Source organism: Mesoplodon mirus (genome assembly GCF_964341445.2).
Source record: "Mesoplodon mirus genome assembly, chromosome: 2".
NCBI classification, from domain to species: Eukaryota; Metazoa; Chordata; class Mammalia; order Artiodactyla; family Ziphiidae; genus Mesoplodon; species Mesoplodon mirus.
This window is the reverse complement of record NC_138977.1, coordinates 124910351-124936275: the sequence shown is the minus strand read 5'-3', so window position 1 is coordinate 124936275 and position 25925 is coordinate 124910351. Positions and strand designations below refer to the sequence as shown.

Sequence of the window (25925 nt, the reverse complement as noted above, 5' to 3'; positions counted from 1 at the left end):
CACAGACCAGATGTCAAGTCTAGCTTGCTCTTCTGAGCACATGCAGGGGCGGGGGTGTGGGACCACCAGGGGCTCTGACCACGTGAAGACAGAGATGAGGTAGAGGTACCAACCCCTCTTAAGGCATGCCCTGCCCTGCCACTGAAGAAACAGCTGCACCTCAGCAGTTGAGGCCGCAAGGAGGAAGGTGCTTGTTAGAGGGGACAGGTCCCATGTAGGGTCAGTGCAGAAAGAGAGAAAAGGAACGTAAGTCATAGCATTCAAGCCACACCACCCTGCTGCACTGGGTCGAGGTCTGCTGGTAACCAATGCTCGAGAACCAAAGGCCCAACACTGCACCCTGGAGCCAAGACGCTCAGCAGCCCTGGGGCGGGAAAGACCCAGTGTCCGAGGCCCGTCTGGCTCCTGTGCCGGCAACGGGCCACCAAGCCCAGAGCCTTGCTCTGCTCCTGGCGGCAGGCATGGGTGGCTGGAGCAGCCTGAAGGGGCCAAGGGGCCTCCTGCCAGAGGTGGAGGTGAGGGGAAGCAGCAGCCCAGGCCCCTACTGGGGAACTGCAGCAACAGAGAGGGCAATCCACTCAGCACAGATCATTTTAAACTTTAAGAAAGTTTTAATGAGTTCCTTACCAGAAATTGTATCTGGCAAGAAAGTGCCAGGATTCCAGTTCTTATCATTCATCACTTCTGATCCCCAAAGACTTATAAATTTAGAACTATTCCACTCTGGAGTATTCCCAAAACAGCTCGGATAAATATGGTCTTGAAGAGATGCATTGAATACCTGATGTTTATTTGTGTGATTCTGAACAGGTGCTGGCGGTAAAGCCTACAAAAAAAAATGTTCTAATCATATATCAAAATTAATATTCTATTTACCTAAGTAGTTAAACTACAAACAGACAAGTCATTACTGAAACCTTGTGGGATACGCCTGCCGTGAACAGGTGTCCTGGGGAGCACATCTCGCGGAGGCTTACTTATTTATGAGGCTGTACGTGACGGGGCAAATTTGAACCAGATGTAGATTTTAAAAGCAACTGATGCTCAAGGAATATATCAGACAAACTTTAGACAACTCAGTGACTTCTAACATTCCTCCCTAGTCACATATTTTATTTTTTAAAATAAATTTATTTATTTATTTGTTTTTATTTTTGGCTGTCTTGGGTCTTCCTTGCTGCGCGCGGGCTTTCTCTAGTTGCGGCGAGCAGGGGCTACTCTTCGTTGCGGTGCGCGGGCTTCTCATTGCGGTGGCTTCTCTTGTTGTGGAGCACGGGCTCTAGGCGCGCAGGCTTCAGTAGTTATGGCTCGCGGGCTCTAGAGCGGGCTCAGTAGTTGTGGCGCATGGGCTTAGTTGCTCCACGGCATGTGGGATCTTCCCAGGCCAGGAATGGAACCCGTGTCCCCTGCATTGGCAGGCAGATTCTTAACCACTGTGCTACCAGGGAAGCCCCCAGTCTCATTTTAAACAAGGTCCATTTGCATGAGACCTGTTCCTGTGGCTTATTCTCATCTGACATTTTAAAAATCACTGCACACCGCAAGGAAGAGTAGCCCCTGCTCGCTGCAAAGTCAACTTTGGAATCACTCATAAAAATGGTCAGCTCTTACACTGTTCCCTCACACTTGGACAAAGTGCAGTGTAAGTGTGAAGAAAAGATGGATTCTACATTGAGCTCTAAACCCACCCTCCCCGGGGCGGGGAGGGGAAGACCCTTGTCTTAAGGTGCCAAGGGAGGGCGCTGGGTCCACACATTTATGGGGTGACTGGCCGTCAGCTGCTCCCTGCACACGTCCTGGGCCCTCCCTCCCCTTGGCCCCCGTCTCACAGCCCCCTGCCCCCGCCCCCCATACCCCCAACAGTCTTCCCCACCGCAGACAGAGTGGGCTCATGGAATGCGAGTAGGAGGGCGTCACTCCCACACTTCGGCTGTGCCACTGGTCTCCCACTGCTCTGACGTAAAACCCAAAGTCCTGAACGTGGCCGGCCTCCCCCGTCCTTCCTGCTCACAAAGCCCCTGGACACACGGGTCTTTCCTTGGTCCTCAAACTCCAAGCTACTTCTTGACCCACAACTTGGCTCACACTGTGTCCACTTTCTAGGAGGTCCTAATCTCAGCTCAGACCTTGCTAACTTACATTTATCCTACTGGCCAGAGCCTAGATGTCATGTCCTCGGAGAAGCCAGCACTGCCTTTGCTCTCACCACCCAGCACCCAGACCACAGTGGGCCTTCCCATCAAACACACTAAAGTCCATTAATTTTCCCTCTCAGCACTTACCACAGTCATAATTCAAGACTTATCTTTAACCTATTGGTTTAATGTCTGCCTTGCCTCAAATTACATAAGCTGCAAGGGGACGGGGCCGCCTGGATCCTGGCCCAGCATCTCACGGATGCAGCACACGGCCTTCCCTCTGCAGGTGTGTGCCCAGGCCCACCCAGAGGAGCTACAGGTCTGCGCTGGGAACGTCCCTGAGGACACAGGAATGAGCAGTGAGTGCTGTGAGCTCACGTGGGAGGGTTTGGGGATGATTCCCAGAGGTGGTGATGGTCTGGCAGAACGCTGAGGGCCTGGCTGGGCAGAGGGTCGAAGGGAAGGGTCAGAGCACGGGGATGGCCAATGTCCAGGGACAAGTCTGCCACAACCTGACGGGCTGCAGGGGCCACAGCAGAGACAACTCCGTGTGACTTCCGTCCTGAAGGGGCTGGGGAGCCACAGAGGTTTCTATGCAGCAGGGTGAGACGGTCTGGTCAGCTGATTAGAAACATGGATCTGTGGCAACCTGGTGAAGGAGCCAGAGGGGCAAGGATGATGCGGAGAGCAGTTAGTAAGGGGCCGGGGAGGGCTGGAGCGCTGGCGGGGCAGGTGGGGAGGAAGGGGAGGGTTCGACAGCTCCAGGCCGGCAACGTCTGAGCTGAGACTGAGCTCAGGTCAGAGCTGCTGTCTCTGGCCCCACCCCTGGGAGGCGTGGCCAATGACGGAGCTGGACGTTCCGGGCTGCCCAGTCTGAGGGGTTCAGGGCCAGCTCGCCCTTTACTAGCTGTGTGACCTCAGGCAAATTACTCAATCTTTTTGTGCTTTAGTTTTCTCATCTGTAATTTGGAAATACCTACCTCCAGGGGACGCGGTAAGAATTAAACCAGACAGTGCATGTCAAGGGTTTAGCGTATGGCCGGGCCCAAAGGAGGCATTTCCCGAGTGCTAAGGTGGGTCTCCCTAGACACGAGCCAGCCCCCAACCCCACCCCCGCCCCCACTTCCCTCCCTCATCTCGGGCCGCTGAGCAGCTTAGCACACCCGCTGACCCTGAACGGGCTCAGAGAGACGAAGGTGGAGGGTGAGGCTGGAGCGGATTCAGGATTTGAAAGTGGGAAGAAACAGGGCTAGACTGGACGCCCAGGACCAAAGCAGAAGCCTGGACCAGCTGTTCTGGTGGAGTAGCCCCAGGGGCAAGGGCAAGGACAAGAAACCTGTATTTCAGCAGATGTCAGTTTCCACAAAGAAGTGACAAACTAAGAGCTGCTTTGCTGAGAAGGGACGGATGAAAACTAACGATCAAATGGAAGAAGGTTTCTTAGTCTTGAAGACCTTCTGCTAAGGGCAGACATACCTGACAGGTGGGAAGCAGCCGCTTGCTCACCACGTCAGCTCTGAGAAGCAGCTCGGAACAGCAGAAGCACGTTGAGGGCTCGGAAGCTACTCAAGAACTTCGGAGACCCTCTGGGCACGGCCAAGCACTGCTGGCTCCTTCCTCCTGGAGAAAGCCTGGCTGACCGCCGGTAGCCACCGCCTGCGTCTTTCCAGAGAGCTTTTGCTCACCCTTCAGGACTCTTGATACCTGAGCATCACCTCTCTGCAAACCCACCCCACAGGCTCAGGGAGTTCTCCTTCTTCAGTGTTACTTTCCTACTCCGCATCTACAATTCCCATTAAGGTACATCATAGTATTTTGAGTTTTCAAATTTGACTATGTTTTTGTCTTCTCTTTAGACTGCGAGGTCTCTGAAAACAAGGACTGGAACTAACCGGTTTTTATCTTTCTAGCATGTAGCACAGGGCCTGGCACATACTGGATGTTCAATAAATGTTGGGCAGAATTTAACTTGGCAGAATAAGGGGATGTAGCCATGGAACTGTTATGTTGGAGACATAAGTTAGCGATTCTATACATCTGATTCACATACTTCTTCAGAAGCCCATCTACTCAAAACAGGAGGCCCAGCCAAAGAGAACAAAGGGAGCAGGGGTCCGTAACAAGCAAGCTGTATTTGTACAAATGCTTCTGCACAAGACGCCTACTAACTTCCATAGCTATGGGTTTCCTTCAGGGAAAAAATAGGCACCTGTCACCCAGACCATTCTGGGGCCACACCTCCATAAAAACACTAATGATTTAAGCACAAAATAAGCCTCTCAACATGTGGATAACACTATTAAATTGGAACACTGCTTTCAATCTTTATATAAATCCACATGGCTTCAATTAACAGAAGTTCTCAATTGCTCTCCTCTTTGAGACAAAACTGACTCACGGGAAAGCAAAATTTTGCTTTCAGTGGAAGCTCCGACACACACACTAACTGATGCCCTCACCACGCACGCCTCTGCATTTATGTAGGAACCTAAGACCCAGCCCGTCTCACACCCAGATGTCATCCCAGATGCCATGAGCACGGAGCCGAGAGAGCACAAGGCTGAGCCACTGAGCACGGGTGGGAGAGGCCGCTGACACCCAGCATGCAAACAAAAGGGTCCACTAATATCTCAGCGAACAAAAGAGTGACGACCCCTCTACTCTGCACTTCTTCTCAGAGGCTCTTCAATACTCCTGCCAGAGGAGAAGAGGCAAGAGCCCCACCTCTGTTTCGCTGTTTCTTAGGCTCAGAAGAACTGAACTCTGCCTCTGAAATAAAACGCAGATCACAGGTCACAACATGACCCCCAGATGGCAATCTATTTATGTCCCTATTTTCCACACAGCATTTTTCTCCCTCGAATTCCAACTGAACTTACACTTGTACCACGTTTAACTTTATGAGACACTTCTGCAGTGGTTGTACACAAGTAACCCGGCGAGGGGGTGACAGGTTCACAGGCCCACAGCCCTGTGGGAGTCACGCCACCAGGCTCCGCTCAATGCACTGAACTCACTGACCGTTTCCAAATAACCCTTATGCTCCCGTGGAGACTTCAAGACATGTGTCCACCTTCAGCTCCAGGCCCTCCCTAATGGGGCAATTGCTTCAAAACACATTCTCCAGATGGAGAAGACATAGGACTTAAAGCTGGAAGCCTCGAGCACTGCTCCCGGGCCACGCGCAGCAGGGGAGCCTGCTCTGTTGGGGAGCAAAAGGTGTGGCCCATGCACTCGTCTCCAAGGCCGCAAGTTCTCCCTCCCCGGGTGGGCGTGTTCCAGTGAGGGGGGCCACTTCACTCGACGTCTCAGATAAAGGGCACCCGGGCCTGGTCCAGTGAGGGGGGCCACTTCACTCGACGTCCCAGATAAACGGCACCAAACACTTTTGTAACAAAGGGCTGAGCTATGGAGAAAGCAAGGGAAATGGTCCACAAAGAACCAACAAGAACATGGCAAGAAAAACAGGACGCAGTGGAGGTGCGGGAAGGGATGGCTGCCCTGGGGACGTGTGCGTCATCGTCACCATGAGGAGGGGATGGGTCTGTGGTCCCAAGGGAGGAAGGAGAGCTGGAGACAAGGGGAGCTGGAGGGTCCCAGGGGGTCAGCTCCCTGCTGGCACCTTTGCACCAGCAAATGTGAACCCTCTTGAGGAAGCATCCCCCATTCAGCACCTGCTGAACAAAACATGATCTCATGATAAAAACAGATTTAGATCCTCAAGGTTTCATTCAAACACAGAATAACTATGTGTAAAATGCTTAAAGAGAGGAAAGATGAAAGAAAAAGTGATCAAGGAACAAGAGAATATAAAAAGTTTCTAACATATTTGAAAACTAAGTAAATTAAAGCTTAGAAATAAGAAGTACAGGTGGGATTAAAAACTCAAACTTAAGAGGCAGGTTAGACCCAATTATAGAGAACCACTTAACTGGAAGACTGATCCAAGAAAAGTTCTCAGAACAGACCAAGAGACAAGGAGACGCATTTCAGGTATGGAGAGACCATCAGGTATGACGTGCAGGATGAGAAGGTCTAACCAGAGGTCCAGGGAGAGACAGCAGAGCAGGTAAGAGGGAATACAAACAAGATAAAATGGCTGAGAAGCATCAGACAGGGAATTTAAAATTACTCATACGCTGAGGGTTCTGATGGGAAAGGTATACAACATGCATGAACAAATGGGTACTATGGGCAGAGAGATTCTAAGAAAGAATCAAAAAGAAATGCTAGAAATAAAAAACACTGTAAGAGAAACTAAGAATCGGTAGACTGGACACAGCCAAGAAAAGAATCAATGAGCTTCAAGATAGGTCAGGAGAAACTTTTCAAACTGAAATGCAAAGAGAAACAAGAATTTAAACAAACAAACAAAACCCCCCAAAAACCACCACCAACAATGACCAAAAAAATAGAACAAAATGTCCAAGAGCTGTGCAATTTCAGAAGACATTTCAATATGGTGCCTGGAGTCTGGAAGGAGAGGTGGAACAGGCAGGAGGGACATCTGAGGGAGTAACAGCCAAGAACATCCCACACTCACAACAGACACCAAACCACAGACCCAGGAAGCGCGGAGGACACCAAACAGAATAGATACCTGCAAAATCCACACCCAGGCATATCATATTCAAACTGCAGAAAACCAAAGACAACGAGAAAATCTTGAAAGCAGTCTAAGGGGGTGGGGTTGGGCAGGGGGAGAAACCCCTGCACATACAGAATGAGGAACGCAATCACAGAGGACATCTCATTTAAAACCATGCAAGCAAGAAGAGTGGAGTTTAACTGTGTTTTAAGTGTTCAAGGGAAAAAAAACCCCACCAACCTAAAATTCTGTATCCAGTGAAATTATCCTTCAAAACTGAAGGAGAGGGCTTCCCTGGTGGCACAGTGGTTGAAAGTCCACCTGCCGATGCAGGGGACATGGGTTTGTGCCCCGGTCTGGGAAGATCCCACATGCCGCGGAGCGGCTGAGTCCGTGAGCCATGGCTGCTGAGCCTGCGCGTCCGGAGCCTGTGCTCCGCAACGGGAGAGGCCGCAGTGGTGAGAGGCCCGCGTACCGCAAACAAAAAAAAGAAAAAAAAAGTGAAGGAGAAATAATGACTTCCTCAGACAAACAAAAACTGAGGGAACTCATCTCCAGCAGACCTGCCCTGCGAGAAATGTTAAAAGATTCTCTTCAGGCAGAAGGAAAATAATATAGGTCAGAAATTTGGATCTACATAAAGAAAGGGAGAGCAATGGAGAAGGAATAAATACAAGTAAAATAAAATGTCTTATTTTTCTTATTATTAATTGATCTAAGAAATAACTTTGCTTGAAGTAATAATAACAGTGTACTAGGTGATTAATATATGGATAAATGAAAATAATGACAGCAATGGCACAAGGGATGGGAGGGAGGAATTGGGAATAATCTGTTAAAAAGTACCTATGTTACATATAAAGCACAATAGTGGTATCTGAACAGGGACTTAGATTAGTTAAAATATATGTTCTAATACAACTGCTAAAATTGAAAAAAAGGCATAATTAATATACTAAGAGAAGACATAAAATGGAATCAGAAAATGCTCAATTAAAAGTAGAGAAGCCAGGGCTTCCCTGGTGGTGCAGTGGTTGAGAGTCCGCCTGCTAATGCAGGGGACATGGGTTCGTGCCCCGGTCCAGGAAGATGCCACATGCCGTGGAGCGGCTGGGCCCGTGAGCCATGGCCGCTGAATCTGTGCATCTGGAGCCTGTGTTCTGCAATGGGAGAGGCCACAACAGTGAGAGGCCCATGTACCACAAAAAGAAAAAAAAAAAAAAAAAAGTGGAGAAGGCAGAAAAAGAAGCCTCTGATAACAAACAGAAAACAGTTACAAACATGGTTATTAATCCAAACACATAAAAGAATCACTTCAAAAGTGAACGGTCTAAATACACCAATGAAAATACAGAGATTATCAGAGTATATTAAACAATAAGAACCTTCCCTCCTCCCAAAAAACCCAAGATCCAAGGATACCTGTCTACAAGAAACCTACTGTAAGTGGTGGGTGGGGAGAGATACACCATGGAACACTAATCGAAAGCTGGTGGAGCTATACTAACTGCAGACGGAGCTGACTGCAGAGCAAGGAAAGTTATCAGGGATAAAGAGGGCCATTACTTAATAATAAAGGGTCAACTCTCCAAGAACATATAACAATCCTAAACATGTAAGCACCTAACAAAAGAGCATCAAACTACATGAGGCAAAGCCTGACAGAGCTGCCAGGAGAAACAGGTGGATCCACTATTATAGTTGCAGACCTCAACCTTCCCCCATCAGAAACGGGGAGATCCATCAGGGAGGGATCAGTAAGGACACCCCTGAACTCAACAGCACCATCAATCAACTGCTACTTCATCCAAAAACAGCAGATTACGCATTCCTCTGAAGGAACATGGAGCATTCACCAAGAGAGACCACATTCTGGGCCACAAAGCACACTTTAACAAATTCAGAAGAACAGAAATACAGTGTATGCTCTCAGACCAGAATGTAATTAAAGTAGAAATCAGTAACAGAAAGATAGCCAGAGAATTCCCAAATATTTGGAAATTAAATCCCCTATCACTTACAGTTTTAATTTTTTCTCTAGTATTTCATCACTATATTTACCTCCTGCAACTACTTTTAACTTTCAAATAACACATCTGAACACACAAATGAAATGTATCATTGGTATGAAGACATCTGAAAACAGAAATAGTCTTCAAGTTTTTCTAATTTCAAGAAAATAAAATTTTAACAGCACTCATTCCAAGCATTTTAGGTCCTAAATATATCTGCCCCTGATGGCAAAAGTATGAATTAGAAGAATTACAACTACAGTGACATAAAGTCTTCAAGGCGACAGCTGTCATTTAACCAGAGCAGAAATTTCTAAAGGCCCTGACAACACAGAAACACCAGCAGGTCAGAAGACCCTCAATGGGGATGGCTGCCCGCCACACTCAGCACCACCTCCCTCCTCCCAGCTGTGCGTGGACCATCACACTGAACGGTGCTGGCCTCTCTGAGAAACCTGCTCTGACGGAGCTGAGGATGAGTCTGTGTCCTTTTAATACAGCGCATTTCTTCTCTACCGTCTCCTACGGGGCTGGGAACAAACGATGTATTTAGGTACAGACGCAGCCACAGTACTCAAGTAAGTCAAACTAACTCCAATAACACAAACCAACTTTGCAAAACCTGGTTAAGTGACAACGTAAGATTGCTTAGAAAAGCAAACATTTTTATACCAGGTACAAATGAAGTTTTCTGTCAAATGCATCTCATTTTTCCAAATAAAAATGGCATCCAACTAGTGTATTTTAAATGTATTTGAATAATCTTGACCTTAATACTAAAGTGGATAAAATACAGCTTAACAGCTTGTCCTCCATATTTGTCTTTCCAGCCACGAATCTTTCACATCTATCTACTGGATTACAGTTTAATGGGTATCAAATAAATAGATTTCAATATAGATGATGCTCCCCCCGAAATGTTCTCCTTCCCCTTTACCCTTCTATAGACTACTTATAACGTCCTGAGAAAAGGCCAAAATTCAGGGGGAAAAAATCAGTTTTAACTAGAGGTCCCAATAGCCTTTGGGAATAATCAATTTCACTACTTTACTTGAAGATTTTTAGGAATTAATTCTTGAACAGCTTCCACCAGCAAGAAAGTATGAGAGACCGACCATTCTATACTCTTTTCTCTGGGTAGTTCCCTAGGGACTAGAAACTGGAGCTCTATGCAGGGAAGAACAGGGGGCCAATAGCTTCCCGAACTCATACGTTCACCCAGAGGGCAAGGGCTGTGGATCAGGGAGACCATGAGAATAGCCTGGTCTTGAATACATAGCTGAATAATGCTACTTAAAATCACCCGATTAACAAAGCTATCATTAAGTGTTCAAACTGAGCAATTCAATCTAATAAAATTTAAGCATAAATGTGAGTGGTCACCAAGCACTTATCGTAAGAGAACATGACAAGCTGATTACACTCTGTTATAAAACAGTGCTTATGGGCTTCCCTGGTGGCGCAGTGGTTGAGAGTCCGTCTGCTGATGCAGGGGACACGGGTTCGTGCCCCGGTCCGGGAAGATCCCACATGCCGCGGAGTGGCTGGGCCCGTGAGCCATGGCCGCTGAGCCTGCGCGTCCGGAGCCTGTGCTCCGCAGCGGGAGAGGCCACAGCAGTGAGAGGCCCCCGTACCGCAAAAAAAAAAACAGTGCTTATAATCTCTCGCCTGTGCCCCTCCCCAGCTATGGCAACGTGTGGCCTTCCTGAGAAAGCCCCTTGCAGGCCACGTCCTCCCTTTCTCTCCCAGTGGAGAATCACTGCTTTAAGCAACGTTATCAGTAGAGTTTGGGGAAAATTCTACTTTTGACTGACTAGAACCAATAACACGAGGCAGAATAAGTGACCAAAAAATAAAAATTCATGATAAGAGTCAATAAAGGTAAGTTCAAAATAGCTAGAGAGGCACAAAGAACAAAACTAACCTGAAAATCTCACTGCAAAGTCTAAGATACTAAACAAACCTGAGGTTCTCGGAGAAGAAATGCACGCAAAACACACTTTCCCAGCCCCTCACTACTCTCCTGGCCAGGCCTCCCGGTCTGCCCCCAGCCCCTCCCACTCACCTGCCGGCACACGGGCTTGCACTGCATGGCACCCAGGGTCCCTCCTTCAAGCTTGTTCCTTTCTACATAAAAGTCCTCGGTCTCATGCTTAGAGGACAGTCATTTTAGACCCTGTAGAGCCCAGCCAGCGTTAAGAGGACTCATGTCACATTCGAATTATTTTACCCACCACACTGAGAAAAAGAGTCAGGCCTCGAAAAGCTGCGGGTAGAGAACTGACCTGCTCTCTGAGTGGGGAGAAGCCCCGTGTGGAAGGTCCCTGAGCACAACCTGTCACTCCGGCACCATCTGAAAAAACTCTTCACGTACTAGTTAATTCTGGAGGAATAAACCATGACTTTCATGATTGTTTTTACAAGTGTAAAGGTTCAAAATTCTAAGAGTTTAAGGTATTACGGTAAAAGGAAACATTTACAGACCCTCCAATCAAGCGTGGATGCTGTCCTACACAAGCTGCCAATTTCTGGATTTCCGTTTGTTTCAACATGTACCCCTCAAGGTCTGAGTGACGGGTGAGCTTTCCAGACCTTTCTGCCCTGACTTACCTTACTGTGTGTGAAGGGGGGCGCTGTGTACAAGGTGGGGTGGATGAGAGGGCGAGGCAGGTGTGGGACGGCGTGCAAGGGCACATGTCCATGGATGTGGGGGTAAAGATGCAGAGCGGGGTGTGTGGGCTTCTCGGGGCTCAGGAACTGGTGGCCGGGAGGAAGGGCTCCAGCGGTCACTGCCGACGGCGTCAATCCAGACGCCTCTTGTTTACAGACATGACATTCACAAGTGTTTGGGGCTTGCTCTGCCTAAAGGGAAAGAAAAAAGAAGTATTTAGTAAATGAGTATTTAGTATTTAGGGAAACAAAGAATTGTACGGACTGAATTAGAGTCAGTCACACAGCAGATACAAAGGCAGCAGGGCCCGTCCTGACACCCCAGGTTGACGGGTCCCTCCTTGTGAGGTAAACGAGGGCCCCCAGGACTGGGACTGAAGAGACCTGAAAAGAGAAGGGGGTGCGCACCTCACCCCAGCTGGGTGTCTGCTGAGGCAGCAGCCACACCCACCTGCATTCCGTGCCTGTCTGAGCAGGGGCAAGGGGACTGGCACGATGGCAGAGTGGAGAGAGGGAGCTGGGACCAAGGACAACAAGGCCACCAGTGCCAGGCTCCGCCGGGCTCACACTGCTTAACGGATGGTTACACAGAGATTCTTCAAAATCACCAGAGATGGGACTTTGGCTAAGTTGGAATGAAGCAGTCGGTGACTCTGCTCCCTCAAAACAAGTGTAAAACTGAACATAATTGTCAAAGGCAATCGTTTTGAGGCTCTGGAAATCAACCAAAGGAAAAAAACAAATTGAGAAGCGTTTATTCATGCAAATCTGCTAGAACTTTTAGGTAAGAGCAGAAGGAGTCTAGCCTTCTCGCCCAGGGCTCTTCCTATTCCCAACTCCCCACACTCCTTAAAGAACTAAACTTTAAAACAAACAAACAAACAAAAAAATGTAACTCAAGAATCAATAGCAGAATTAAAATGGTACACTAAAATTTTCTTTGATATCAAAAAAGGAAGTAAAGGAGGGACAGAGGTACAAAAAACATGAGACATATAGAAAGAATCAGCAAAATGGTAAATGTAAATATTATCAATAATTACATTAAATGTAAATGACTCATTTCAAACAAAAGGCAAGGACTGATAGGATAAAAATATGAGACCAAACTAAAAGCCTGGAAGGCAAATTTTAGACTCAAAGACACAAAGAAGCTGAAATTAAGAGCTGAAAAAATATATAACATAACAATACTCCGAAGACAGGTGGAATATTAATATTAGACAAAATAGTCTAAGATAAGAAGTATTAGCAGGGAAACCGTTCATAATGACAAAAGGGCCAATATATTAGGGAGATAGAACAATAATTACATGGATACACATTCAACAACACTGCCCCAAAATGCATGAATCAAAAACTGGCAGATTTGAAAAAGGAACAGACAACCCAAAAGGTATACTTGAAGACTTCAATATGTCTCTCTCAAAAATTTTCAGAACTAAATAGAAAATCAGTAAGGCTATAGAAGACTTGACTAACGCTATCAATCAACTTGACCCAACTTTCATTTACAGGCAGCTCCACCTAACAGGGGCAGAATACAAATTATTTTCAAGTGCACCTCTAGCACAGACCACATGTGAGGCCATAAAACAAGTCTCAGTAAATTTGGAAGCTCTAAAATCAGTTACCTAAGCTTTAGATTCAACAAGCTAGAAACAGAACAAATCAAACCCAAAGAATATAGAAAGAAATAATGGAGATCAGAACAGAAATCAATGAAAGAGAAAAGAGACAAACAGAGAAAAGTAACAAACCCCAAAATTGGTTATTTACAAAAATGGACAAACCTATAGCCAGGCTGACTGAGGGGGTTAAAAAGGAGTAAACAAAATTACCCAAATCAGGAATTAACATCACTACAGACTCTACAGAATTAAAAGAGAGTATAATAAACAACCATATGATATCAAATTAGACAACTTAGATGAAATGGATAAATTCCTAAAAAGACACAAGTTATTAAACTCAACCCAAGAAGAAACAGAAAATCTGAATAGACCTGTAGAAAGTAAACAAAATTTGAATTAGTAATTACAAATTTTCCACAAAAAGAGACCAGGCTCATGGGATTTCACTTGTGAATTCTATCAAATATTTAAGAAATCTCAATCTTAGACAAATTCCTTCAGAAAACATAGGCAGAACAAACAATTCCCAACTCATTCTATGAGGCAGGTATCACCCTGATACCAGAGCCAGACAAAGACATCATAAGGATGGACAACTATAGAACAGTATCTTTTATTAGCACAGATGCAAAAACCCTAACAACATAACCAATCAAGCAACATATGAAAAAGGGACTCTATGCCATGAGCAAGTGGAATTTATCCCAGGAACTCAAGGTTGGTTTGATATATGAAAATCCCTTGATGAGATACACCACGGTAACAGAATAAAGGATGAAAACCACACGGACATCTCAACAGATGCAGAGAAGGCATCTGAAAAACCCAAAGCATGTTCATGATAAAACTCCCAAGAAACTAGGAGTAGAACAGAATTTCCTCAACTTGACAAAGGACATCTATGAAAAACCTACAGCTAGCATCATACTTTACTGGTCAAAGACTGAATGCTTTACCCCTAACACTCGAATAAGCAAAGACATCTGCTTGCACCACTTGTATTCAACACTGTACTGGAGGTTCTAGCTAGCTCAATAAGGCAAGAGTAGGGAATTAAATGAATCCAGATTGGAAAGGAAGAAGTAAAACTGTTTATTCACAGACAACATGATCTTGCATGTATAAAGTCCAAAGTAATCTACCAAAAAAAAAAAAAAAAACCCAAAAACAAACCCACAAAACTTCAACCCTTCTAAAACAAGTTTATTAGCAAAGCTGCAGAATTCAAGATCAGTATATAAGAATCTATTGTATTTCTATATATTACCAACAATCAACTGAAAATCAAAATTAGAGAACACCTTTACTATAGAATCAAAAGACATCTAATACTTAAGAATAAATTTAAGAAACATGTTCGAGAACCACAGACTAGAAATTTTTAAAAACTGCTGAGAGAAATTAAAGATGACCTAAATAAATGGAAACAGCATGGTCACTGACTGACAGATTCAATTTTGTTAAGACTGTATTTTCCCAAAATTGATCCTTATCATCCCACAAATAAAAGATTAGGCCCAGAGAATTTTGCTGATGAATTCTATCAAATATTCAAGAATTCAATGCAACCTCTATCAAAATCCAAGCAGGACTTTTTGTAGAAGGTAACAAATTGTTCCTAAAATGTATACGGGGAATTCCCTGGTGGTTCAGTGATTAGGACTCGGTGCTTTCACTGTGGTGGCCCAGGTTCAATCCCTGGTTGAGGAACTAAGATACCACAAGCCATGCAGTATGGCAAAAAAAAAAAAAAAATAATAATAATAATAAATAAAATAAAAAATAAAATGTATATGGAAATGCAAAGGACTTTGAAAAGCCTAAGCAATTTTGAAAAAGGCCCGCCAAGCTGCAGGGCAGATCCTACCCAATTTCCAAACTTACAATAAAGCAATAGTCAAGTAGAGTATGGGTTTAAGGACGCAGAGATCAAATGAACAGGATACTGAGTACAGACATTAACCCATACATTTATAGTCAATTGATTGCGACAAATAGCCAATGCAATTCAACAGGGGAAAGGATGGCCCTTTCAACAAATGGTACTGGGACAACTGGATACCCAAATATGCAAAAACATGAATTTGGACCCTAACCTCAGACCATAAGCAAAACTGAGTCAAATGGACCACAGACCTAAGTAAGAGCCAAAATTATAAATATTATAGAGGAAAAGAGAGTTTTGTATTAGGTAAAATTTTCTTGGGTATGACTTCAAAAGCATGATTCATAAAAGAAAAAATTTATAAACTGGAATGCATCAAAATTAATAACTTTTGCTTTTCAAAAACACCATAAAAAACTAAGACATACCACAGACCAAAAGAAAATATTTGTAGATCACATACTTGATAAATGACCTGTACCAATATATAAAGAACTTTTTTTTTAAAAAATATTTATTTATTTGGAGGTGCTGGGTCTTAGTTGTGGCATGCAGGATCTTCGTTTTGGTATGCGGGATCTTTAGTTGTAGCATGTGGACACTTAGTTGAGGCATGCAGGATCTAGATCCCCAACCAGGGATCGAACCCGGGCCCCCTGCATTGGGAGTGTGGAGTCTTAGCCAATGGACCACCAGGGAAGTCCCCACAAAGAATTATTAAACTCAAAAACAAGACAGAGGGGCTTCCCTGGTGGCACAGTGGTTGGGGGTCCGCCTGCCGATGCAGGGGACACGGGTTCGTGCCCCGGTCCGGGAAGATCCCACATGCCGTGGAGCAGCTGGGCCCGTGAGCCATGGCCGCTGAGCCTGCACATCCGGAGCCTGTGCTCCGCAACGGGAGAGGCCACAACAGTGAGAGGCCCGCGTACCACACACACACACACAAAAACAAGACAGAGAAGGAAATGCAACCCAAACGGCCCTTAAATATATGACAGAATGCTCAACTTTGCCCATAAAAAATGGAATGAAAGCTGAAACCTCACGGGGTTACCACTTCTCATCTATCAGACTGGCAAGAGTTCAAAACTCTTCCAAGGGTAGGGGAGGGCATCACGCTCTGACCCGGTAAAGCCACTCCTGGTTACCGCTCCTAGGGACAGAACTGCCTACGTATAAAATGTCAGATATGTAAGGTTACTCACTGAATAGTTTATGATGGGAAAACAAACGGAAGCAAACACAAGTGTCCATCAGCAGGGACTAAAGAGAAAAATAAAACAAAACTATGACACGTCCACACGATGGAATACAAAGAAACCAGCAGCGGAGCAAGAGGAAGTGCGCTCTGTACAGGTGAAGCCTGTCAGGACACACTGCTAGGCAGGGAAGAGAACAGAGTGTGCATTAGTATAAGCCTTTTTCATGAAAAGGCGAAGAATATTTGTATTTGCATAAATAAACACTGAAAGGACCTAGTTTTAAATAGGTAAAACTGGTTACGTATTGGGACTAGGGGCTGGGGGTGAGCAGGCGCTGCAGCCGGTAGATGAGGAAGGAGGTGGGAGCGAGACTTCTCAGGGTAATAATACCTTCTAGTGTCCTTTCCTGCAGATTTACACCACCTATTAAAATGGTTTTAATCAGCCTGGACCTTCATTTGTTCTTCCTTTTATTTAAAAACTGCTTGAGCATCTATTATAAAACTCTAAGTCTCTAAGAAAAAATAATAGTCTGGTAAGGTACCCGCACCTTTGGTTAACAGAAAAACAGATACCTATCAGGAAAGAAAAGCTTCCTTACAAAACCAACCTTTTCTGAAATTTTAACATTCCACTCTTTCATTTTATTAAAAAAAAGCCCTTCCCTTGCTTCCCAGACAAAAAGCCTCCACAACACTTAAATATCTGGAGCTACTCTGCGGTGCCACAAAAAAAAAATAACGTTGATTACAGATTCAGGAAAGAGGAACAAGATTAAAGTGAGGGTACGAGTCACATTTGCTTATTTTGCAAGTATGCCTCGACTCTCTCCAGGTCTAATCTTCATAAGTTTTTAGAAATAAAATTCTGTATTCAATAACGCTCATGTTTAGAGAAACCAGAGGCAGAAAAGAGACCTCTGGCAAAACAAAGTTCGAAAAAATAAAATCATACCTGCTGAGTTGAGTAAGACGGGGGTGGACTGTCCACTTTACTTTCCTCCTTCCCAGGGCTCCCGTTTCCTAGAGCTGTGTCTTCCTTTGGGGCTCCCGGGGGCTCCCCACTACTTTCGCCATCTGCCTCCTCGTCATCAGCCTCTGAAGAACTACTGCTGGTACTGCTTACCTGAGGGGACTTTAAAAACAACCCTTTGTAATTTACACTTTTTGAAACAGAAGAATGGAGGAAACTGACACACCAGACACCGTCTGATGTCACTTACTGTCACTATGAAGACGCATGCCCATACCTCATCCTTCAGGGCCATGTTTTCCCCGCCGCCGTTCAGTTCACTGTGGATTCCATTCATGCTGGCCACCACCTCGGCATCATCATAGTTACTCAGTGGATAAATATCAGCAAATTTAGCTGACAATGGTGCAACATCTTCATCATCACTACAACTGAGAAAGCAGAGACGTCAGCACGAGGCCGCTCACAGCGAGCACAGCGAGTGCACCACCCGCCAAGCAGACGCTGCTCTCGCTCACGGGAGTGTTACACTGAGTGCCACGCGTGCTCCTCAGCATCTCCTAGTAACCTGAACGCAAGAGGAAATGCCTGGAAGATTACCATTTGTGCTATTTGGAAGAACGGAAAACAAGACTCCAGAAGGAGAAACATTAAGGAAACCACAAAATTTCATCAGATTAATTGATGTTACAAATCTATTCAAGTTGAAGTGCCCTGGTGTACAACTGTTCTCTCTGCCATTTCCAAGCAGACACAATTTTTGATTCTAATTAAAGGGGTACGGAGAACAACCGTAGATCTTTACCATTTGTTTTTATAACTGCCAATATTTCAGACACAGCCAGCTGAACGAAACTTAAAGGCACTTATGCGACAAAATACTACAAGATTTTTCACTACAAGGCCAGCTGTGGCCAAGTCCAGTCATAATCTTAATCATCAGCTTTTAGCAAGACATCCAAGCGATGGGCAAATGGAATATCTACCAAAAAAAAGCAAGAAGACTTCAAGGCTAGAGCCTATGAAGACCACTTAAAATGTATGACTTTCTGGTACGTGAAAAGAGCTGGCGCAGAGTTCCTGGCTCAGCGTGCATGCTTCAAGGCATGACTGTAAGTGGACACCCCACGGGTCCACGTAAACATGCCACCACGTCCGCCTTGAGCCTCAACACTCAATGGCCTCCAGAAGGCGCAATCCTAAGAACTGGAGACCTTTTGGCTTTAGGGGAGAGTGTCCAGAATTGCCAAACTCAGGTTCTTTTCCACTTTTAGGAAAACAAGAGTCAAAGGACTACAACGTGCTATCATCTGGAGCTCATCACAGCAAGCACGGACGGTGCCCAGCAGGCCTCCTGGGGGCCCACTGCACCTGAGCTAACAGCAGGCTTTGCCCTGGGCTGCACCCACATCCGCTCCTGAGGTGTTAGCATCACCACGACCCAGAGGAGGAAGCCAAGGCGCAGAGATGAAGGAACTAAACCACGTGCTCCATGCGATGGAGGCGACCCCAGAACCCGTGAAGTCCAGACAGCACTGCAGCCCAGCAACTAAACTGCCACGCTTCCATTTCACCAACTTAGAAGCGGCACCACGAAAGACAACACGAACCAGCGGCCACATGGAGGTCCTCGGATCACAGAGTGTCTACCGGGAAGACACGGATCACAAGGTGCTGGCGGCCAGACGCCCAGAGCATCCGCGTGTGGCCCCGGCTCCGCCACTCAACAGAGTGTGGGAGGCCACAGCTGGCGCCAGCCGCCACAACACAGGAGTGGGGCGAGCTCTTCCAATGTAAGTTCTTATTCGACCACACAAGCTGAGCTGCGGGACACGCCTGTGACGAGCTAGCCAGCTGCTAGCCAGGAAGCCCCCAACACTGCGCCGGCTCCGAGAGCACAGGGCTTCTACGGTTACGAAGCGCCTTGAATTCAGTGAAAGGAGTCACGGCGTTCAGGCCAATCAATCCCTTTACACTAATTTCGTGTTTGAGACCAAATCCATATTGAGAATTGAAAGACTCCGAAGGAAAGCCTCAGAGTCACCGTGCGAAATCCAGACGGGGGAAGCGAGAAGTCTGAGAAATGCGGGGCCCCATCCCTCCACTGGGAGCCGTGGCGGGGGGGCCGGTCACCTCCACAGGGCTCCTGGCACCCACACACACTGTGACATGCAGAAGGCATGTTTTATTTCTTAAATAAAAGCATATACCCGCGTGCAGCCTGTCCAGAAGCTAGAGCAGGTAGCCTCAACACAAGACATGGCCACAAGTCTGAAGAAACACGGGCCCACTCCCCTCCCTGTGAACTGGCGACAGCTGCACAGCCACCTCGCTTGTACAAAACATCCTTCTAGGTCACGTGGGAACATGGAGAACAGAATCCTTCAATCGCTTGCTAAAGCGATCATCTGAGTTCTCAGCAAGACATGGAACAATCATGGATGCTGGGCTGACGATGAGGTGGAATGAGCAGCGGGCTGGCCACCCACGATCCAGTGAGTGCGGGCCAGGCCGGCGCTGGGAAACACTTCCCTGCAGACCAGCATGTGTTTGTTTGCCTTACTGCATTTATTCATTCACCTTCTTTTAGGCAGGTCATGAAACAGTGTCAAAGTTTGGGCTTACTGATTCCATGTTTTAAAAGCTGTTTAAAAAAATGAAGGGTCCTTTTTCTTGAAAAGCACTATAATGCTATCCATCCTTCTGCAGACATTACTGTCTCTACTTCTCATCACTGGATTAGTTAAATTTCTGAAACCTTACGACAAAGTCACGACTTACAAAGTTGGTGCAGAGCCATTGTCTGTGAGGATGAGTCTGGGATGTTGCTGAACTGTAATGGGAGAGCTGGAACCTGACCCTGAGCTTGCTGATGACACGCTAGGTGGGCGCATCTCAGAGAGATAGTCGGGAGCAGAGTCCACCTGGAGTGGTAGCTGGTGAATGTGGATGTCGCCAGTGACGGGGGGGTCCATGATACCACAAGTGAGGATGTGTGAGAGGCTGCAGTCATCGCAAGCACATCTGATTGGGAATTAAGGACAGTTACCGAGACAGCCAACAGAGAAGGTCAGACCGTGCTCTTTAGAGGTCGGTGCCGGCCCTCTGTGGGGTCAGCGAGGGTCCCGCAGGCCCGCGGTGCGCACACACAGGCTCACCTCCTCCTGTAGTTGCAGTTGGGGCAGTCGGGCATGCTCAGTCGCGACGACAGCACGTGCCTCATGGTGTCCGTGAAGCTGTTCTCGCCAGTGATGGCCTTCTTGTTCGTCAACTGGAGGAAACCACGAGACAACGGGTTAGTTTTGCAAGACGCGCTGCCCCATGACACAGCTTATATCTTCTAGTAATTATGGTAGTGTGTGTCACACTCAGAACCAATGACCACAGCTTCCTAAGGTGGGGCAGGGCCAGGAAAAGGGGCTGCAGATGTGTGATGCACACAGCCGTGGGGCTGGGAGAGGCCCTGACACAGGCCAGGGACCAGTAACCCCTAACAGCCTTCCTCACCAGCAAACATGCTGCAGTGCCCCTCACAGCAGACACCCAGCCTTTACCCTGAATCTGCCATGGGCTTGGTACTTGCTAGGTACCAGGAACGTAGAGATAATCACTGCCCTCAGAATCACTGCCCTTAGATTCTGGAAGAGGGGACAGGCAAGAAACCAAATTTGTAGAAGGTGCCCCGGGAGATCTGCTCAGCATGCTGGAGAGGTGGGGAAGCTGCCCGGCAGGTGCCAAGACTCAGCAAGGCCCAGGTGCAGTGCTGGTAATCCCATCAGAGGCAAGGAGGGCGTCCGGGCGAGCAAAGAGCACTGAGCTGGGCATCCCCTCACAAGACTCTCGACGGCTGCTGAGCCTGGGCTGAGCAGGAGTGAGTCTCGGGGAACAGCCTCACCACCATCAGGCCTGTGCACACAGAGCCGTGGCACCCAGCGCCCATGAGTTAAACAGACGTTTATGAGGCAAGATGGAAGCTGGACAGTCAGCACCAAGATAGCAGTGGGTGGGTGGGAAGGAGCGCAGCAGGGAGGAAGGCCAGCTGGAGAGGACGCCAGTGGAGCACGGAGAAGGGGTGGACCCGGGAACCGCCTGGGAAGCAGCACCTAAACTTCCACTGGAGCGGGCGAGCCTCTGGATTTTAGAGAAGGAGCCTGTGGACCGGCTTGGGCAATGGGATGGGTGGTGGCCAGAAGAGCCATGGGACAGGACAGAAGCCACACAGGTAAGCGAGTGGAGCACGGGTGCCCTCTGTCTACCTGTGGCGCCGAGGAGACCACGGGTGCGGGCGAGGCTGGGGCCACCGACACCTAGGGAAGGCCAAGGGAGCACGCCCGGCAAGGGAGACTAACTGGGAGAGAAGCCGGCACATGCATGGGAAGCAAGTTTCCCAATGAAGTCCAAGGCCCTGAGACCACCACGCTGCAGCCCCCGGGAGTCCTGCCAAAGCGGCAGGCAGAGGGGTGGGGGGAAGAGCCGCTGGAGGAAGGGGTGCGCCGGGGCCGCCAGCAGCCACGACAAAGGCACGGCCCCTGGCACATGTGGAGCGCATCAAGTCCCAGCCCTGCGACTTCACTGTATGCACCATGGCGAGTAAACCGGGGACACGCCACCCACCTAGGAGGAGTCCGTGGGGACTTAGGGGTGGCTGTGGCCCGAGCGGGTGGCTCTGTAAATGTGGCTGTCCCCTGAGGGATGCAGGAGAGAAGGAAGTCGGAAGGAAAACCAGTTTACACCACTGCCACAAACAGTGAGCAGAACATGCAGTGTGGTGTTGAAGCGCTGGTCTTTTGGAGCCGTCCACCCGCAGGGAGCAATTCCCATTCCTGTGAACCGCCCCTCCGGTCCACAGCCTCACCTGCTCTTCCATGAACCGCCTTTGTTTAAAGAGCTCCCAGTCTTCTGTTAGCATGCGCTGTTTGGTTTTCATTGTCATCTAATTCATGGGGGATGTAAAAAACAAAAAGTCTTAGTACCAGCAAGAGCTACCCCGGACATTTTCAAGGGGAGACTTTTAAAAGGATACATACGAGAGACCGCGTCTGCAGACAGAAGCTGCAGCACTACAGAAACGCTACCTGACACTCGATCTCAGCGCCTCACATGACTCGCTCAAAATCATCGCAAATACTTTTCTTGCATGAAAAACACAGCGAGGAGTTCAGATTTTAAAGAGAAATTAACATATCAGAGGTGGATCTGTCAATACTGTGAGTGGACAGTCATGGTTCACTGAACAACCACGAGGGGCCCTGCACGTGAAGTGTGAGCCCTGGGGACGTCACCCTGAGTGCCACAGCAGGCACCAGGGGCTGCGGAGGGAGGGGGCAGGGGCTGCTGTTTAAGCACGAGCTTCAGCTTGTGAAGATGAGAGAGTTCTGGAGGTGAACAGCGGTGACGGTCACAGCAATGTGAGCGTACTCAGTATGAATGAACTGTAGACTTAGAAATGGTTAGGGTAGTAAATTTTGAGTAATGTAGATTTTACCACAACTAAAAAGAAATTGAGGGGAATAGGGAGTTAAGAATGGGCTCAAGGCACTGCCTTATTTGAAGGAGGAGGCTATGAAATGATTAAATCTTGGTGTTTATATAAATGTATTCTTGTAAATTAATCACTGAAAGGATATGGGATACATATCTTCAAAATTATTAGAAGAAAAAAAAACGGAAGAGGGCATATATTCAGTCCTACAGGGAAGAAAACACTACCAACCGGGAGCATGCTCCCAGCTGCTGGACGGGATGCTGCTCGATTTACGAAACACCTAATAAATAGCCTATTAGATCTTCAAATTAAAACAAACAAACAAACAAAAAACTGCCCGTAAACCCTCCATAATAAAACAAGAGGAACTCAATAAAATCAAATTCATGCACTTAAAATTTTTTAATAGTTTAAAAGTATTAGAGAAGAAACCGAAGTTGAAATTACAGTCTGTTTAGAAATAATTGACAAGGAAAGTCCCACAAATCAAATTTTATAAGATGAGCCCAAGATATAGAAGAAAATGTATAGTTTGGTGGCATTTATGAGAGAATAGAACCAAAAAAAAAAAGCCTGAAAAGTATGCGTTCAATGTAAGAAGCGCAAACAAAATGAAACAAGGAATCAACTAATAAGGAATTAAAGGTAAAAGCTGAAATTTGGAAAACCAAGAAGTAAATGTGATCAATAAACCCAAAAGTTGGTTCTCTGAACTTCCTCCCAGGCCGAACAAGGGAAGAAAAGGAACAACAAAAACAGCGGGAGTGAGAAAGGACATGGACACATACAAAGATTTTCTAAAACCACAAGAGAAAACATCTGTACAATTTATGCCGTTCATATCTAAAGAATAGCTGCAAACAGGTGGCTCATGGCTATCTTGTTGGCCCTGCACAATGTGTTTTACAAGCTGAGTCAACATGAAAAAGCTTTTGAGATTTCACCTAACAATCTAGACTTCTGGCCTCTCTCGACAGCCGGACAGCTCAGAGGGCAGGCTGTGGGCACAGCTGGGACGCCAGGAGCACTGGCCAGCCTCCTTTTAGGGGAGCAAGTGCTCTCCCATTACGGTGTGAAGTTAGAGGCAGGGGAATTCTCCTGTAGCCATCATGCACCCATTTTCATCAGCTGCCCTGTAAGCACAAGCTTAAGCCCACCCCTTTATATGAATGATGTGGATAATTTCCCAGGCAAATATCAATTTGTAAAACTCACTTAAGAAGTAGAAAACCCCAAGTAGGTTCATGAACACAATGTTTACTGAAAAGGCAGTAAAAGATACTGAGTCCTTGTTCCTTCCCCTGCAAAAATGAACCAGGCCCCAAAGTTTCATGGTGGGGTCTATGCAAACACTTTGTAGATTAGGAAAGTTGAACTATTCCTAAATACTGGAAAAACATGGGAAGTTCTCAATTCATTCTCTGAGATTAGCATAATTATCCTTTATACAAAACAAACAAGACCTCAAAGATGAAAACTCAGCAATACCTCAGAATACAGATATAAAAATCCTAAATAAGATACCTAATAATGGATTAAAGAATAATATATTATAATCTAGTAGGGTTTAATTCCAGGAATGCAAGGATGTCTCAAAATTAGAAAGCCTAATCTAATTCATACAGAAACACATAAAAACAGAAAAAAAAATACAAATTTAATGTCTATCCCTACTTAAAAATTTTTTTGAATTAATTAATTTATTTATTTTTAGCTGTGTTGGGTCTTCATTGCTGCACACAGGCTGTCCTAGTTACAGCGAGCTGGGGCTACTCTTCATTGCGGTGCGCAGACTTCTCACTGTGGCGGCTTCTCTTGTTGCACAGCACAGGCTCTAGGCGCACGGGCTTCAGTAGTTGTGGCGCGTGGGCTCTAGAGCGCAGGCTCAGTAGTTGTGGCGCATTGGCTTAGTTACTCCGCAGCGTGTGGGATCTTCCCAGACCAGGGCTCGAACCTGTGTCCCCTGCATTGGCAGGCAGATACTTAACCACTGCGCCACCAGGGAAGGGCTCTTTAATTTGCTAAAAAGTATCAAAAATTTGTATGGCAAGCATCAGACTTAATGTGAAACCTCCAAAGATTTCCACAATAGCCAGGAACTGAACAAGGATGCTACTGCTAGTAACACTTTTACTCATGACGCTGTGAAGATTCTAGCTGAAGTGAAAAAACAAAACAAAGTTCAAATGCTAATAAAGAGGATAAGACAAAACTATTATTATTTGTAAACGATATCATGGTCTCCTAGAAAACTCAAAGCAATCAATTCCAGAACTATTTGAGAGATGATAACATGGTGAGATGACTGGACACAAAGCAGAACTCAGCTTTCCTATAAGGACCAGCAATAACTCCTTAGAAAATTTATTCCACCATTTAAGATGCTACTAATGATAGTCCCTAAAAACTGTAAAACACCTACGTATAAATTCAGTAAGAAATGTACAAACTATAAAACCATAATATAGGCTATAAAAGACAACCTAAAAAAAGAGATACATGCCATAGTTTTGGATGGGAAGATTCAATATTGGTGCTAATTCTCCGTTTACGTAACATGGGTCTTCAGTTTTCAGGAGAAACATTTTTCTTTCATGAGTAATTATTACTGTTGCAAATTTTAAAAATGATTTAAAATGAGCTAAACATTAGAAAAAGTAATCATTTCTTTATCTTATTACAGAGCTCAGTACAGAGTTGTTTGATAAATATAATCAATAGAAACCTCCTCTTTGACCTTCTCTTTGCAGCCTCTGGGATTAATTTTGTGGAACATTTGGGTACCTGTAGGCTTATATATGCGTCACACAACAAATAAAGGATAAATCTTTACAAGCAAACAAGAACAACGGATTTCAAAGCTGTCAACTGTCTCCCCATGGCCATACTTATTTGTGAATACTAATTATTTTACAGATGTGCAACATTTTGCAATCTTGAATTACTATGTAGTTTCTAAAATGCTACTTGATCAGAAGAGACTGATATCCATTCCAAGGATTCTAGAATGACTGGTACCCTCTGGATGCAACTAAAATTGCTCGATTTCCCTAATTGGTATTAATGGCATTGTAGTTCCTTGACAGGTGAATGAAAATAAGAATGCACCTTTGGGTTGCTTTAGTGAAAGAGGATGGTTTTCCACTGTGAAAAGACAGAGAATGCTTTTTTTTTTTCCCCTTGTAAAATACGTGTAACATAAAATAAACCATCTGAACCATTTCAGTGGTATCCCCATCTCTCTTCATCTTGCAAAAGTGAAACGCAGCCCCCATTAAACAATAACCGCCCACCTCCCCTGGCCCCCGGCACCCACCCTTCTACTCTCTGTCTCTATGG

The 25925-nt window shown here is 46.1% G+C and overlaps 1 protein-coding gene across 6 annotated transcripts in view; it reads right to left on the bottom strand.

Moving 5' to 3' along the window:
* FAM193A (family with sequence similarity 193 member A) overlaps positions 1 to 25925 on the bottom strand; it is a 177862-nt gene that overhangs the window by 29681 nt on the left and 122256 nt on the right. For 5 of the 6 annotated variants that reach the window (XM_082609591.1, XM_082609592.1, XM_082609593.1 and 2 more), the window contains 7 exons: positions 21957 to 22034; positions 20260 to 20372; positions 19883 to 20125; positions 17379 to 17532; positions 17084 to 17263; positions 11349 to 11600; positions 628 to 826 (listed from right to left, as the gene is read on the bottom strand). In XM_082609591.1, the coding sequence (XP_082465717.1) occupies positions 628 to 826; positions 11349 to 11600; positions 17084 to 17263; positions 17379 to 17532; positions 19883 to 20125; positions 20260 to 20372; positions 21957 to 22034 (1219 nt within the window). The remainder of the gene's footprint in view (positions 1 to 627; positions 827 to 11348; positions 11601 to 17083; positions 17264 to 17378; positions 17533 to 19882; positions 20126 to 20259; positions 20373 to 21956; positions 22035 to 25925) is intronic. The other variant, XM_082609595.1, reaches the window with a different exon arrangement.